Source organism: Capsella rubella, unplaced genomic scaffold (genome assembly GCF_000375325.1).
Source record: "Capsella rubella cultivar Monte Gargano unplaced genomic scaffold, Caprub1_0 scaffold_7, whole genome shotgun sequence".
NCBI classification, from domain to species: domain Eukaryota; kingdom Viridiplantae; phylum Streptophyta; class Magnoliopsida; order Brassicales; family Brassicaceae; genus Capsella; species Capsella rubella.
Genome location: NW_006238917.1, coordinates 10,674,896 through 10,691,501, shown reverse-complemented (window position 1 = coordinate 10,691,501; position 16,606 = coordinate 10,674,896). Strand labels below are relative to the sequence as shown.

At 35.0% G+C, this 16,606-nt stretch overlaps 2 protein-coding genes across 3 annotated transcripts; one reads left to right on the top strand and one right to left on the bottom strand.

Moving 5' to 3' along the window:
- The first annotated feature begins 40 nt into the window (after window positions 1-40).
- Window positions 41-3,424, top strand: LOC17879987 (kinesin-like protein KIN-10A). The gene is made up of 6 exons (XM_006282381.2): window positions 41-769; window positions 861-1,016; window positions 1,104-1,211; window positions 1,310-1,420; window positions 1,520-2,842; window positions 2,943-3,424. The coding sequence occupies exons 1-6, from the start codon at window positions 161-163 to the stop codon at window positions 3,228-3,230; spliced, it is 2,595 nt and encodes an 864-aa protein (XP_006282443.1). The 5' UTR covers window positions 41-160; the 3' UTR covers window positions 3,231-3,424.
- A 102-nt stretch (window positions 3,425-3,526) lies between these two features.
- On the bottom strand, window positions 3,527-7,388 carry LOC17879501 (casein kinase 1-like protein 11). 2 transcript variants are annotated; one of them, XM_023779865.1, is made up of 14 exons: window positions 6,985-7,388; window positions 6,847-6,887; window positions 6,601-6,670; window positions 6,365-6,513; window positions 6,170-6,265; window positions 5,987-6,057; window positions 5,630-5,691; window positions 5,464-5,527; window positions 5,292-5,376; window positions 5,081-5,207; window positions 4,883-4,956; window positions 4,723-4,786; window positions 4,211-4,344; window positions 3,527-4,044 (listed from the first exon to the last, which is right to left on the bottom strand). In XM_023779865.1, exons 1-14 carry the CDS (start codon window positions 7,076-7,078, stop codon window positions 3,796-3,798), a joined length of 1,380 nt encoding a protein of 459 aa, XP_023635633.1. In that variant the 5' UTR covers window positions 7,079-7,388; the 3' UTR covers window positions 3,527-3,795. The 2 variants fall into 2 exon arrangements, with proteins under 2 accessions (XP_023635633.1, XP_006283701.1); XM_006283639.2 differs by having other exon boundaries at window positions 4,211-4,347; window positions 6,985-7,387.
- Window positions 7,389-16,606: the final 9,218 nt, after the last annotated feature.

Below are 16,606 nucleotides of genomic sequence, written 5' to 3'. Positions count from 1 at the left end.
TGTTTGTTTCTTTCTTTGTTCAAAACTTCAAACCTCGTGAATCACAAAACCCTAATCCCCTTTTCAATTTCTCTCTCTACTCTAACGCTCTCTGAAATCTCCAAATTTCAAAACTTCACTCATTTCTACACAAATCTGAAATCTTGAAGCTTCTTTAACAATGGCGCCGACGCCATCTTCTTCGAGATCGAATCAAACCCAATATACTCTAATCAGAACTCCACAAACCAAACAACGGCTCAATTTCCACTCGAAAACCCCAAACCCAGATGGATCCAAAGACCCAACTCCGCCGGAGCATCCAGTTGAAGTAATCGGACGGATCCGTGATTATCCAGATCGGAAAGAGAGACCGGCGTCGATCTTGCAGGTTAACCCAGATAACGAAACGGTACGAGTCAGAGCTGATGTTGGGTACAGAGATTTCACCTTAGATGGTGTTTCTTTCTCGGAGCAAGAAGGTCTTGAAGATTTTTACAAGAAGTTTATAGAAGAGAGGATTAAAGGTGTCAAAGTTGGGAATAAATGCACGATTATGATGTATGGACCAACTGGTGCGGGGAAGAGTCATACTATGTTTGGTTGTGGGAAGCAACCTGGGATTGTGTATCGTTCTTTGAGGGATATTTTGGGAGATTCGGACCAAGATGGTGTTACTTTTGTTCAAGTCACTGTTCTTGAGGTTTATAATGAGGAGATTTATGATCTTCTTTCGACTAATAGTAGTAACAATTTAGGGATTGGTTGGCCTAAGGGAGGTAGCACTAAGGTAAAGTCTTTTTAGTTCCTTTGTGTGAAAATGTAGGTTCTTGATTGATCAAGCTTAGTATATAACTTCTGGAATTTGTGGTTTATTACAGGTGAGGCTTGAAGTAATGGGGAAAAAGGCGAAAAATGCAACCTTTATTTCAGGGACAGAGGCTGGGAAGATCTCTAAAGAAATTGTGAAAGTGGAGAAACGGAGAATTGTGAAAAGCACACTTTGCAATGAAAGAAGTTCCCGGAGTCACTGCATTGTAATATCGATCTTCTTGATTAGTGCATATATATATATATAGTTTATCTCTGTTGCAACTTACAAGAGTGATTGTTTCCTTTTGTAGATAATACTTGATGTGCCAACTGTTGGGGGAAGGTTAATGCTTGTTGACATGGCTGGTTCAGAGAATATAGACCAAGCTGGGCAAACCGGATTTGAAGCTAAGATGCAAGTAATGATTACTTCTTTAGTCTCTCTCAATTCATTTGAGTCTATGAAAGTTACTATTAAGGAATTCAACTGACCTGTATATCTCTCTCTATTCAACAGACAGCTAAGATCAATCAGGGAAATATCGCACTGAAGCGAGTTGTGGAATCTATAGCAAATGGAGACTCTCACGTACCCTTCAGAGACAGTAAGCTGACCATGCTCCTCCAGGTGAAAATTGTGTTCTCTTGATTAATACTCTGGAAGATGTCCGTGGCTCCTTAGTTAACTTGAAGATGTATTTAGTTTTAATATATCTTTTGGGTGCAGGACTCTTTTGAAGATGACAAGTCAAAGATTCTAATGATCCTGTGTGCGAGTCCAGATCCAAAGGAAATGCACAAGACTCTATGCACTCTAGAATATGGAGCAAAGGCAAAGTGCATAGTTCGTGGGTCTCATACTCCAAACAAAGATAAGAATGGGGGTGATGAGTCTGCTTCAGCTGTTATTTTGGGATCAAGAATAGCTGCGATGGATGAGTTTATTCTCAAACTCCAGTCTGAGAAGAAGCAACAAGAAAAAGAAAGGAATGATGCACAAAAGCAGCTGAAGAAGAAGGAAGAGGAAATTGCTGCATTGCGATCCCTACTTACACGAAAGGAAGCAAGTGCTACCAATGAAGAGGAGATAAAAGAAAAAGTAAACGAAAGAACCGAACTTTTGAAATCGGAACTAGAGAAGAAACTTGAGGAATGCCGAAGAATGGCTGAGGAATTTGTTGAGATGGAGAGAAGAAGAATGGAGGAAAGGATTGTGCAGCAACAAGAGGAACTGGAGATGATGAGAAGACGGTTAGAGGAAATTGAGGTTGAGTTTCGGCGCTCAAGGGATGGAGGAAGTATTGATGAAACTAGTGGGTTTGCTAAAAGACTCAAGAGTCTTTACTCTGATGATGATCCTGGTATGGTGAAGTCAATGGACCTTGACATGGGTGAACCAGAACCAGTCAAGCAAGTTTGGGGGGTTTCACACCAATCAAGTTTGGGGGGTTTCACTAACATTTTGCAGCCAAAACCTGCAGAGAATATGCTTACGCAGATGTTCCCTGACCGGGTATGCTTGAGCACTGTCTTCGAAGAAGAAGAGGTTGAAGAAGAGGAAGAAAAAGTGATAGTCGAGGATAAAAGCATCTGCCTAATAACAACACCAATGCCTAGTTTGAATTCTGGAGGTTTGGGTAAAGAGAACTGCTTCAACAGTACAGATGACAAAGAATCAGCCTCGTCGAGAAGGTTGAGAATTCAAAACATATTCACCCTTTGTGGCAATCAGAGAGAGCTGTCACAACACGGTGGACAAGAGGAGGATCAAGCCAATAATGCTGCATCACCTGATAAGAAAGACAATCAGTTGTTTTCTATAACGAATAAGGCAGCAGTGGAAGAAGCAAAGGAAAACAATATCTCAGGCGATGAGAGGAAAACCGGTCAGATAGATATCTATGTTAAGTGGGAAACAACTGCTGATAACCCTCGAAAGCTCATAACAACACTCAGAGTTACAAAGGATGCAACACTAGCTGACTTGAGGAAGCTTATTGAGATCTACCTTGGATCTGATAACCAGGCTTTTAACTTTCTCAAGCTTGGGGTAATAAACCCGTAACTAATAACTAATAGGCACAAAAAGCTTCTGTTTATCTGTTTGTTATGCTCTGATCCTAAATGCAATTTCATTTCAATGTTTGAAGGAACCATGTGGAGCTCAAGTGGCAAAGGAGGAAGAATCTACAGTTCAAGCTACGAGCCTTCCTTTCTGCAGCGGACATGCTTACCTCGCTACTTTAAGACCGGGAAAGAGCTCACAGCCTCAATGTCTTACACCAGCAAGTCCACTTCCGCTAACTCCCATAGAAAACAAGATGCCGTTTACGCCCATCTCAAGAGTGACACCCAACCACCAAGTTGATGAATTTTTATCACCCAATATCGCAGCTCATCTCAGCTCCACTCCATTCATCACTCTTAGAAGACATTAGTCTTTGCTCCACTCCATTTATCACTCTTAGAAGACATTAGTCGCTATGTCTTATTTTCTGTGTTTAATGGTAGCTTTTGAAAGATGTAACCTCTGCCTATTTCTCGGTGTTAGAAAGGATACTGTAACCAAATTGTATGTTCTACGATGTTTTAGCAGATGCAGACAAAATATATTTTCGTATCTTTTCCAAGATTGTCAACACAATCTTCATCAAAGTCTGAGAATTTCATTTGACCATAATATGACTAGTAAAATACGTTTGTTATGAACGCCGCAAGGTTGGAGAAGACGAGATAGGTTTTCACATTTTAGTCCTATATCGATTTTTTAGAAAACAGAGGAGGAAAAAAAGTGAAGTACACATGACAAGTTACAATTTAAATGCTTTTATTAACAGATTCTTTTAAAACCAGAGAATGAGAGATGGTGAGAATACATTAACTCTCTTTCTCCTCTCATCTTGTTCTCAAGGCTAAAACACTGCTCTTTCCTATTTTCAGAGGACAGAGCCATCAGCATATAATCTTGGCTTTACTCTCATTAAACTTCTCCTTCCCTTATCTTCACTTTCTCTTCTTCCCAGAGCCGATGGTCAGGAGCTCGAAGCTTCTAATGGCATCCTCATGTCCAGGCCTTGCAGCTGTAGATGATTGTTTGGATTCATAGCTCTGTTGAACCCGTTGGGTTGTGGCATGACGTGACCCACTTGAAAATAGTCGGCTTGAGCGGTTCTCACTTGGCTCAGCTGATGAGCCAGGTCTGCTGCTTGATATCACACCTCTCTTTGAGGTACTTCCATTTCGAGAATCAAGCTGCAAGTGAAGCCACAACAAATCAAAACAGACAAACTTTCTCATATCCTTTAGAAAATTCCTATTTAACTTGAGAATTACTTGGGAGTTTGGATCTTTAACTAGAGAAATGTTCATGATAGATCTACAGGATTAGCCAACTAGAAAATTAACACCAAAAACTAACCACTTCCTTGGCAGAAGAGGGTATATCATCAGAAGATCTGTGTCTAGAGCGGTCACCAAGAGCGCCTTGGCTTGAAACATTTCGTCTGGTGAAAGCCTCAATTGCGCCTGTAAATCTTCCTCGCAGGTCCTGTCCTACTAAACAGAACAAAAACTTAAGTTGTTTGGGATCTTCCCCTACTTGAGAATTTTTGTTAAATCTCTGGACAAAAATTAAAAATCTTCGAAGGGAGAAACATATCTATGTGGGACACAAATTAACGGTCTGAAGGTTCAGATGAAATAGTGCACGTTTTTAAGCACCCAAAATTGTCAGCACTCAAGTCTCAAAAGTATACATAGCTATGTTTTTAAGCTAAAAGACATTTTTCGATATTTATCTTTGTATCAGTCGGACTAATTTAGTCCCTACAATATAAGAGAGATGTCTTTTAGCTTAAAAACATATTTATCTTTGTATCAATCGGACTAATTTAGTCCCTACAACATTAGAGACAGAGAACATCAATGTACCTGTAGGCTTTTCAGCTCTTTCTGCAGGTGGTCCTGGAGGGTCCAATGCTGGTCTTGGAGATGGCTGTTATGAATGATAAACACATAAATCACAATCGCGGATACGATTTTGGATAAATTAATTGCAACTCTCACACGTAAAATCAATAATAGGACTAACCCTTGGTCTCGAACTAGAGCCAGATTGAGGATATTTTGAGATTGTCCAATCAAACACGTAATCGAGCTGATAACCTGCATCGTTCATTCCATCAAATACGTACAAGAAAGCAAGGGATGATATTTCTGTAACTCCATAGACCATAAACAATCTAATAACAGATCGGGAATAAAGAACAAACACAGCAGAAGTTTTAACCTTCACGAATGAAAAGGTCCCTGAAAAGTCTTCTCAGATATGAATAATCTGGTTTGTCCTCAAATCTCAATGATCGACAGTAATGGAAATACGAGGTGAACTCCGACGGATACGACTTGCAAAGAGTCTACATAAAGTAAAAACATGCTATATCAGTACTAATGGACAAATTAAAACATTATCTGCATACAAAACCTTATCAATGAGGTACCTCTACAGAAGTAAGCATCTTCTTTTCACTAATCTTGTCATACTTCTGCTTCTTTGTACCAGCTTTCAAACCTTGCCACGGAAGACTGAGACAGGAGAAATGAACTCAAGTTCAAGAATTTCATTTTCTTCAAGAAGTTATAAGCTAATATGCAACCAAGAAAGTTCATTACCTTCCTCGTAAAAAATACATCAAAACATAACCAAGTGACTCCAGATCATCTCTTCTACTTTGCTCTGTAAGCATGCATAAAAATAAATAAGACAGCAAGGAAGACAAGAGTTTCAAATGCTTGTGACATGAAATCAACGGATGTATGAGATGAAAGCAGCTCTTACCGATCCCAAGGTGTGTGTTCACACTTGCATAACGAGCAGTTCCTGTAAGATTCTTGTTTTCCCTGCAAAGTTACAAAAAAATCTAATAAAGCAAGCTGGAAGAAGAGTGGACAAATGAAAGTATCGAACACAGGTCCTGAACTCAGCAAGAAATAGAGAATATTTCTATTCTCGCACCAACACAAAGGTCTGGGAGAGAGCTATAAGAAAACACTCGTGCATTATAAAATCCGTGATTCATTAACAAATCAGGCACGGGAATCAACCAAAAAAAATCCTATAACAGGTTCCTAGACAAAAAAAGATTCAGTAAACATTGACATCCGAAAAGAAAGGGTAAGAATTTTCAGATCTCACCTGTATGGTATATGCTTTTGTGTCTGAAGATCCTTGTATTTTTTAGCAAGGCCAAAATCAATGATATACACCTGAGGATTCAAATAAATACAGTAAACCAGAAGGCTTTAGTACCAGTCCTATTCTACGAATCACACATAGATATATTCTACATACGCCAACTCATGCTGAAACAAAGATTACCTGGTTTGCTTTGCGCCCAAGACCCATCAAAAAGTTGTCTGGTTTTATGTCGCGGTGAAGAAAACCCTTCGAATGCATGTACTCAACTCTACATAACTGCATTGATACAACATATTCAAACGAAGAGATGAGCAGTGTTCCCAAACACCAACCTAACATCATAACATAAAACCATACCTATTACTCAGTACTTACCAATTGATCTGCGAGCATTAAAACAGATTTTAATGAAAATATTCGCTTGCAGTAATTGAACAAGTCCTCCAAGCTAGGCCCAAGAAGGTCGATAACCATACAACTGTATTCACCCTCGACTCCAAACCATTTGAGATGAGGAACACCCGCTATTTCAAAAGAAAGATAACATGTCAAGCTATCAGAGGCAGAGAGGATTGGAACTTCAAATAAACTAGCCTAGAAACCACACTCACTTCCTCCATGAAGAAACATATATATTTTCGATTCATACTGCAGTTGAGGATGCCTCGTCTTCACAGGTTCCTAGTGTCAAAGAAACAAAGAAACATGAAAACTTGAGCTACACAGTTTGATTTCAAGTCAAAACTAGTCTTTACTATAAAGACTGCAACAGTCAGCAGGATCCATTAAAAATTGAAACTTTCCTCAGAACAAAATGAACAAAATTTGTAAACTGAAACCAAATTCGTAGTTGTTACCAGCTTAACTGCGACTTCTTCTCCAGTTTGGAGATTGATCCCTAAACCAAACACATAAATTGAAAAAGATCAAATCAGACCCCAACAACAAAACCCAAATGCAAGAACTAGGACGAACATATATTGATTGATTGATACCTAAATAAAGTTCTCCGAACGATCCACTTCCCAGCTTCCTGCCCAACTTAAACTTCGCGGCGATAAGACGATCCAGCTTTTGACTCCGATCCATCTTTGTTTTCGGATTCAGCAGTAAAACCCAATCGCCATACACTTAACACGGGTACCAAAATCAAAACCCAAGTAGCACAGTGATTAAAACGGTGAAAGGTGAGGACTTTGGCAAGAAAGAGAAAGAAAAGTGTATTCTTTTAACTGGGAGAAAGAAGGAGAAGAAGAAAGAATCTATGTAGAAGAAGGAATAGGATGAAGAAGGAAGAATCGGATCTGAGTTTGAGGGAAGATTTTGCGGAGATTTCTGGAAGAAAAGAGAAAGAAAGAAACAATAATAAAAGAATTGAAGAATATGGGACAAATCGAATTAACCTTTTATGTGTCTTCTTCTGTGATGTATTGAGAGAGACAAAACTTCAACGTAAATATATATTTCATCTTTGATTTGTATACTTAAACGGCAAATTAAGATTTGTTTGCTCCCAAAAAAGCCAAATCCAACAAAGATGACAGACTTGCGGCCAATTAGTCTTTGCTCAGTACTTTATAAGATTGTCTCTAAGGTACTTTGTAATAGATTAAAGGGTATTCTCCCTAGTATTGTCTCCAATACTCAAGGTGCGTTTGTCTCGGGAAGATTAATTTCAGATAACATCTTATTAGCCCATGAAATGGTACATGCTCTTCGAACTAATCCACATTGTGATGAAGACTTCATGGCTATTAAGATAGATATGTCTAAGGCGTACGATCGAGTGGAGTGGAAATTTTTAGAAAAGTTGCTCCTGAGGCTAGGCTTTGATATCAAGTGGGTTATGTGGATCATGAGCTGTGTATCATCAGTTTCTTATTCCGTTCTTATGAATGGTGCATCATATGGATTCATTAAACCAGAACGAGGGTTGCGTCAAGGAGATCCGTTATCTCCCTTTTTGTTTATTTTATGTGCGGAAGCCTTGGTACATATTATGAACAAAGCAGAGCACGCTGGTCATTTAACGGGGATGAAGCTTTCCCTTTCTTGCCCGTCAGTGCAGCATCTACTTTTCGCCGACGACAGCCTCTTCCTTTGCCGAGCAAATCTACCTGAATGTAAGGCGTTACTGGAGTGTTTAGTCCTTTATGGCAACGCTTCTGGTCAGGAAATTAATTTCCAAAAGTCGTCTATTTCTTTTGGCAAGAGAATAGATCCTTATATGCGACGACTGTTGGGATTATTTTCGGGCATAGAACAAGAAGGTGGAGCGGGTAAATACTTAGGCCTCCCGGAATGTTTTAGTGGCTCGAAACGGGAACTTCTAAGTTATATCACTGATCGGCTTAAGTCTCGCTTAAGTGGATGGTTTGAAAAAACTCTTTCATTGGGAGGAAAAGAAGTGTTGTTGAAATCTGTTGCAATGGCCTTACCCGTGTATGCCATGCCCTGTTTTCGTTTGTCAAAACATCAATGCCGGATGATAACAAGTGCTATGATGAAGTTCTGGTGGAATGCTACCGAAGACAAGAATAAGATGCATTGGGTAGCTTGGGAGAAAGTTTGTCGGTCCAAGGCTAGAGGAGGTTTAGGGTTTAGAGACATCGGAAGGTTTAATCAAGCTCTTCTTGCTAAGCAAGCTTGGCGTTTACTAGTCTCTCCCCAATCGCTCTTGGCTAGAGTTTATAAAGAGGCATATTATGTGGACAAAGACCTTTTCTCAGCTGTCTTAGGTGCTAGGCCTTCTTACGCTTGGCGCAGTATATTGTTTGGTCGTGAATTATTGGAAAAGGGCGTCATGAAGACGATTGGTGATGGTGTCAACACAAGTGTATGGATGGATAAATGGGTTTTAGATGACTTTCCAAGAAGACCATCTAATAAAGAGCTTGTCATGGATTTAAGCTTGAAGGTGTCGTCCTTAATAAACCCAGGAGGTGACTGGAATGTCCCACGGTTGCAGGAACTGTTTTACCAATGTGATGTTAATCGCATTTGGTCCTTCCCACCGGCTACAAACTTGAGTGATGGCTATATTTGGGCATTCTCTGCTGACGGTAACTATTCGGTGAAGAGTGGGAACTGGCTTTTAAACCGTGAGATAGAGTTGTTAGATCCCTTACCAGAGCATATCATTGCCATTAACAAGGTTAAAGAGACGGTTTGGTCTTTACATACGGAACCGAAGATAAAAATGTTCTTGTGGAGAGCCTTGTCCGGAGCATTGGCAGTAGCTGAATGCATGCGTACTCATGGTGTATTGGTTAACCCGCTTTGTTCTATTTGTAAGGTGGAAGAAGAAACAATTGCACATGTTTTGTTTGGTTGTTCGGTGGTTAAGCCTGTATGGTTACAGTCATCTCTTCCTATGCCAGAAGGTGGTTTTTCGATGAATATTTCTGAGGATATTGCTTTCGTGTTACAGCTAATAGAACGAGTTGATATTCAAGCTCAAATTCGTTATGCAATCCCATGGATCATTTGGGGGATTTGGAAAGCAAGAAACGGGTTAATATTTGCAGGGACTCCACAAAATCCTCATTGTTTGCTCGCAGCCGCTTTGACTGCTTCAGAGGAATGGATATTCCACCAACAAGCCCGAGTTCCAGAAGTTTGTCTCCCTAGTTCGCGAGGCCGTGTGGGTTCTAATCGGTGGTGTAGGCCTGTTCTAGGTGTTATGAAATGTAACATTCATTGTTCATGGATTAACGACTGCTTTTTGTGGTGGTTCTTGGTTATTACGAAATCACAATGGCGATGCTCTGTTCCACGCTCGTGATGCGTTCCTCCCGAAGTGGAATCGAATAACGGCTGAGCTTTTTTGTATATTGTGGTGCATTAAAGCTCTAAAGGATCTTCAAATTCAAAATTGTGAGATTTGGTCGGATTGTGCAGGAGCTCTTAATGCTTTAGCAGCTCCCATGTTGTGGCCAAAATACCGGGCCGTGTTGACAAAGATTGGTGGAGTGCTTCAGGAGATGGGGGAGATTAAGTTTATGCTCTCTTCGGCAAAAGCTAACTCCCTAGTTCGAGATATAGCCAAGAGTGTAACCTCAGATGGTCGTCTCACTTCAAACCTAGCGCGTGGTGGTCCGGCGTGGTTACATGATCGGATTAATCAAGAGAAGTTTGGGTGATCTTGTGAGTTGTTTTCGTTGTTAGTTCTATTTCTTCCTTATCGTACTCTGTTTCTTTTCTGTACTCTGTTTCTTCTCTGTAATTTTCAGCTTTTCCTTATCAATGAAAGAGTTAAAAAAAAAAAAAACGGCAAATTAAGGTGATTTCTTAACATTTATTTATTTCTGTTCTCTAACGACAACAATTCTATTTCTTTTTTTTTTGGTAGAAACAACAATTCTATTTCTTACGAACCAAGTATATATATACAATAATTAACTTGAACCCGCGGTGTAGTATTTATTTTTTATTTTTTAAAACTTATTCTTTTTTAACTTGATATGATTTGCTTTATTGTATATATTGATTAACTAAATAAAGATATTATATACATATGTTTTGTGAACAAAATCAATGTTTTCACATCTGGACCAGACCGACCGGTCAACTCACGACCCAGTTACTTCTCCATTTGGATTTAATACTAATAACCGTCAATCTAAAAACCGGAAAACCCCACAAAAACTCGCCATAACCGGGACTCGGTGAACCGATTGAACTGGACGGGTTATGATTCACCAAAATTATTTGATTTTAGAAGTAAATATAAAGTTTATAGTTATTTTTGAAAGTTAAAACTTTTTATTCCTTATCAAGCAGCACACAAACATAATTAAAATTAATTATTGTGAATTTGTGATGTTTTATTAATGTTCTTTTGATTTTATGTAGATATAACTTTTTTTACTTCTTTATTATTATTTTTAATTTTGTTAAATTTTGTATGATTATTTTAATTTAATATTTTCAAAAATGTATAATTTATATAAACACAATGATAATTTTTAATTAATTGACCCGTGGTCTGACCCGGTAAGCCCAATAACCCTATCACCCAGAAGATAAATCCAGTTCACAATCTTGTTCGGTTTTAAAAATATTGAGATGTCTTAGCTAACTCTTAAGCTAAAATTTACTAAAAGATGTCTCTTTGCTTAAGAATTAGCTAAGAGACCACTAATAATAGTAAAAGAACTAAAAACAAATCATGTATGTTTATATTTCACCGCTGTGTATATTATTTTAATAGCCCACACGCTCATCTTCGTCACACTCTCGATGAAGATTGAAGTCACTTTTAAGGTTACGAGACATTCAGATCATTATCTTCTTCCACCTTCGTCTATTTTAATTTCCTAAGAATCTGGTATAATCAATTCTTATAGATTTGTTTTTTTTTCCTTTTAGAAATAACATGTCACATCTAATTTGGATCTCTTAAGGAACGTTTAGGATTCATAATCAAGAATTTTAAACATCACCGAAATGTCAAATCATGGTCAACCATCTATGCTTTCAAGTTTTGCCTTTTCAGGTTACTCTTGGTTTTATATTTTTATCTGTTGTTTACTTGAATGTGTTGTTTACTTGAATGAAGTTCCGAATCAAATTATAGCATTAGTGAAACTCCAAATGGTATTTTGTTTAATAGTTGCCAAAAAAATTGGATTATTTCTTTAAAAAACGGCAAAATCCTTTGATGTGTAAGCTTGACAACATACATATTTAGTTTAACAAAAGAAAGAATTTTAAAATTTTCCAATGCGAAACCAGTTGGTGTTTATAATTTTTGTAAAAAGATACATCGGTGTTGTTACTCGCTAACTATAAAAAACATATGATTCGAAGCTTGCTTAAATTTATGATGATGTTTTCAATCTCATAATTCTTTGAATGGACTCAACCAAGGAACTATATCACTGGTTAGTATATTTTCTTTTCAATACGTAAAACAATCTATGACACGTTTACCCAAAGAGTGTTGTAAAGATCAGGATATTGTTGTGGGCTTGTGGGCTTTGTTCTCTCAATAAATTAGGTAATGGATTCGTCTGTTCAATAAAATACAATTGTAGTAGGCTAACGATATTATTGAAAGCCTACCATAACAAATTGTGTAATGGATTCGACAGTTAGCACTTAGCATGTTAGTTTCTCGGATACAAGCGGATTTAGTAGTAATATGTGCATCAAATATTTTTATGTCCAATTTATCCCTTATCAATTTCTCAATTCTCTCTCCTGTGTGCATAATTAATATCAATTTCAATGATTTAAAGGTTAATTTTGTCAAAATTTCAATTTTTACTTCTCTTTTGATTATAAGAAGACGATCGATATCTAAATTATTAATTTTAAATTACATTTTTGGTTATAACTTTTTTACTTTATAACATTTGGATAATTAAACTCTTAGCCATTTGAATTAGAAAAAAAATTAGGTTGTGCAATTAAATCAAAACAAAACCACAAAATTGGAAACTAATATTAATCACATTATTTCCTAAAATCTATCTATAATGAATAAAAAATACAATTTGCTAATTTTCTTCTCTCAAATATCTTTCCTATTCTTTATATGATATTATTTGTTTTTAAATTTATTTTAAACCTAAAACATATGTATAATAAATATAAAAGAAAATTTCTACGTATGTTGCAATTTGAATATTTGAAATCGGACGTATATTACTCATTCGATAAAAAAAATGTACGTACAACGTCCACATCAGGTAAAAAATTGTTTTGACAATGGTTTAGAACCATTATAAATACATGACTAATCTAATCTACTTCCAACCACAAATGAGTAGTAAGCTTGATTTCTTATTTGGTTTAATCCGTTTATTATTTGAGAAAACGAAAACTCCTAAAAAGTTTCAAAATATTATAAATTATAAATTTTTAAAATTTTAAAATATTATAAATATTTAAAATTTTAATTTCCATGTTTTGGTTTTCATATTCTCTCAGTTCTGATCAAATGATAGCTCTAAGTTATTACCACTATAAAATCTTTATTACTAACAACTTTTGGTATTTTTTCTTAGATCGACGAGATCCTGAGTTCGAAGTACATTTTTGGTGGGATTTTGAAAATTCCCAGTTAGAAACTCATCAATGCGTCTTTACAGACGGTGGATCCGAGACTGCATCTAGCCAATCGGAAGTTCGCAGCAGAAAACAAAATCTTGATTTTGTTAAGGATATTAGTTTAAAATCCAAGGCAAATTGTCTTAAGAAATGAAGTATTATTAACACAAACAAATACAATAGTTTGTTTTCATATTAATCAATAAATTTGAATAATATATGCTTTAAAGTATTATTTTGAAATTAGTTTATTAATTTTATCATTGATTATTTATAACTAATATATACATTTAACATCAATTACTATAACCATTTCAAATGTCTGCATCATTTTGATAAATTGATGCAACTACTAACATCAATCAAATTAAGTTATGCAAAATTAACATCATTTTTTAAAATCGATGCATTATTTATAGTTTACAATAAAATGATGCAAAAATCATTTACATCAATTATATTTGATTCAAATATACAGAAAGTGATGCAATACACCCGTTTTGTAATGTGTGTAGAGATGAAAATAGACAAACACAATACACAAATCATCGTAAAAAAAAGTCTTTCAAAGTTCATATCCAAACATTTCTAGTACAGTTGATGTGCAACAAAAATCTAACTAAATTTAATTGGAGTTTAAAAAAGTTGATGTGCAACAAAAATCTAACTAAATATAATTTGCTAATTTTCTTCTCTTAAATATCTTCCTATATCTTTATATGATATTATTTGTTTTTAAATTTATTTTAATACTAAAACATATGTATAATAAATATATAAAAAAATTTCTTTTTTTTTGTCAGCATAAAAAAAAATTCTACGTATGTTGCAATTTGAATATTTGAAATCAGACGTATATTACTCATTCAATAAAAAAAAAATGTACGTACAACGTCCAAATCAGGTAAAAAATTGTTTTGACAATGGCTTAGAACCATTATAAATACATGACTAACCTAATCTACTTCCAACCACAAATGAGTAGTAAGCTTGATTTTTCAAACATCCAGTTTATTTGGTTTAGTCCGTTTATTTTTGAGAAAACGAAAACTCCTAAAAAGTTTCAAAATATAATAAATTATAAAAAATTTAAAAGTTTAAAATATTATAAATATTGAAAATTTTAATTTCCATGTTTTGGTTTTCATATTCTCTCAGTTCTGATCAGATGATAGCTCTAAGTTATTACCACTATAAAATCTTTTTTACTAACAACTTTTGGTATTTTTTTAGATCGACGAGATCCTGAGTTCGAAGTACCTTTTTGGTGGGATTTTGAAAATTCTCAGTTGGAAACTCATCAAATTCGCGACATGGAGAAAAACATCAATGCGTCTTTACAGACGCTGGATCCGAGACTGCATCTAGCCAAGCGGAAGTTCGCAGCAAAAAACAAAATCTTGATTTTGTTAAGGATATTAGTTTAAAATCCAAGGCAAATTGTCTTAAGAAATGAATTATTATTACCTCAAAAAATACAATAGTTTGCTTTCATATTAATCAATAAATTTGAATAATATATGTTTTAAAGTATTATTTTGAAATTAGTTTATTAATTTTATCATTGATTATTTATAACTAATATATACACTTAACATTAATTACTATAACCATTTCAAATGTCTGCATCATTTTGATAAATTGATGCAACTACTAACATCAATCAAATTAAGTTATGCAAAATTAACATCATTTTTTACAATCGATGCAATATCTATCGTTTACAATAAAATGATGCAAAAATCATTTACATCAATTATATTTGATTCAAATATACATAAAGTGATGCAATACACCCGTTTTGTAATGTGTGTAGAGATGAAAATAGACAAACACAATACACAAATCATCGTAAAAAAAATTCTTTCAAAGTTCATATCCAAACATTTCTAGTGCAGTTTGATGTGCAACAAAAAAATAACTAAATTAAATTGGAGTTTAAAAAATTCGAATATATGTGCCTTTTGTTGCCGTATATGTGAACTTTTTTCATAGTAAAGTCCATCATTGAAATGTAAGTTTTTTAAACTGCATGTATTTGTTGTTGATTTGTTGAGATCTCCCTTAAAAGTCAGGTGAGAAAAATATATAATAGTTATGAATTTTTTTTAATTACTATAGAAAATTTTGGAACAAATGTTGTTTTGGGTCCATTCATCTTGAGTCTAGTCATATTTTCATATGGCAAAACAAAACTTATTAATAATTGTATACAATCACTTACAAGGTTTTATAATATTTTGTGAAACTTTCGGTATAGTGTTAAACTATAATGATGGCCAATGAAAAGCTAGACAAAAGAAGTCAAAAGGAATAAGAAAAGTTATCTAATTAGTAAAGTAAGTAAGCTTAGATCATCTCCAATACTAAAGTTGTAAACAAATTTTTTAGCATTATTGTAATTATAAAAAGTACAAGTTATGATGCATTGGACATTCTCTTATAGTTTAGTTGTACGGATGATATCTAATAGATGTTATGCGTGTTCGTGTCCACATCGCAGCGTAATTAGTGTATATATATTAATATCAAATTTGACTATATGATTTATCTATCCATCCTTTGAATTGTGTCATCAACGTATACTATAGTGTATAATTGTTGGCTTGCATTATTGACTAGGTGATGTTATTACATACTAAAGATTACATAAGATGTTGAGGAAGTGGCTTTCGGTTTTAGTGACATATGCTTTTTGCTCCTATTCGTCTATTTGTCACACGCGTTGTTTTCTTGTCGTTTGGACAGCTCGTAGTAAGAAGTTGTGTAATATTTATTGTATGGCATTGATTTTGATTTCTTTTGTCTAGCTTTACAATGTAATTTATAGAGTCGTTGATTTTGATTTCCTTTTTTTCAAGGAGGCGCAAAATTTCATTGAGTTCTTCACATAATGTTGTGAATTCATTGTTGGTGTATCGACCAATTTGGTCTCGCGACGTGCATAGTTTCTATTTGTCGGTGTATCGACCAATTTGGTAGCGCGACGCGCACAGTTCCATTGTCTATTAATCATCGTCCGCTGACCACAACACCATGCAAGAATCTTTAATCGTTCTAAACATATGTATAGTAAAAATATATTTTTTCTGCATATGTTGCAAATCGAATTTTTGAAAACGGACATATATTACTCAATCAATACAAAAATGTATGTACTAAAGTATTATTGATAAATGTGTAGGTCATGTGATGAAACGGGTTATAAATTACATAACTATAATTATATATGTTTTTACGGGTTGTCTATTATAGTCAAGCTCACAAGAAAAATTAATATAAAATTAGACTATTTAAACGAAAGATGTTATGCCAACATCATTTCATTGTTTTGATTATTAGATTTATTTAATTAAGTTAATCAAATTACGATTATATAAAAATAAGTAATCATGCAATACACGAATTAAATAATATAATTAATCAATTAACTAACAAAATACACTAGTACAATCTTATATACCATACAATTTTTTTTTTAAAAAATACATTTTAAAATATCGTCCCGCGGTGTACCACGGGTTAAAAACTAGTACTTGCGATTATATTGCGATTTTACGT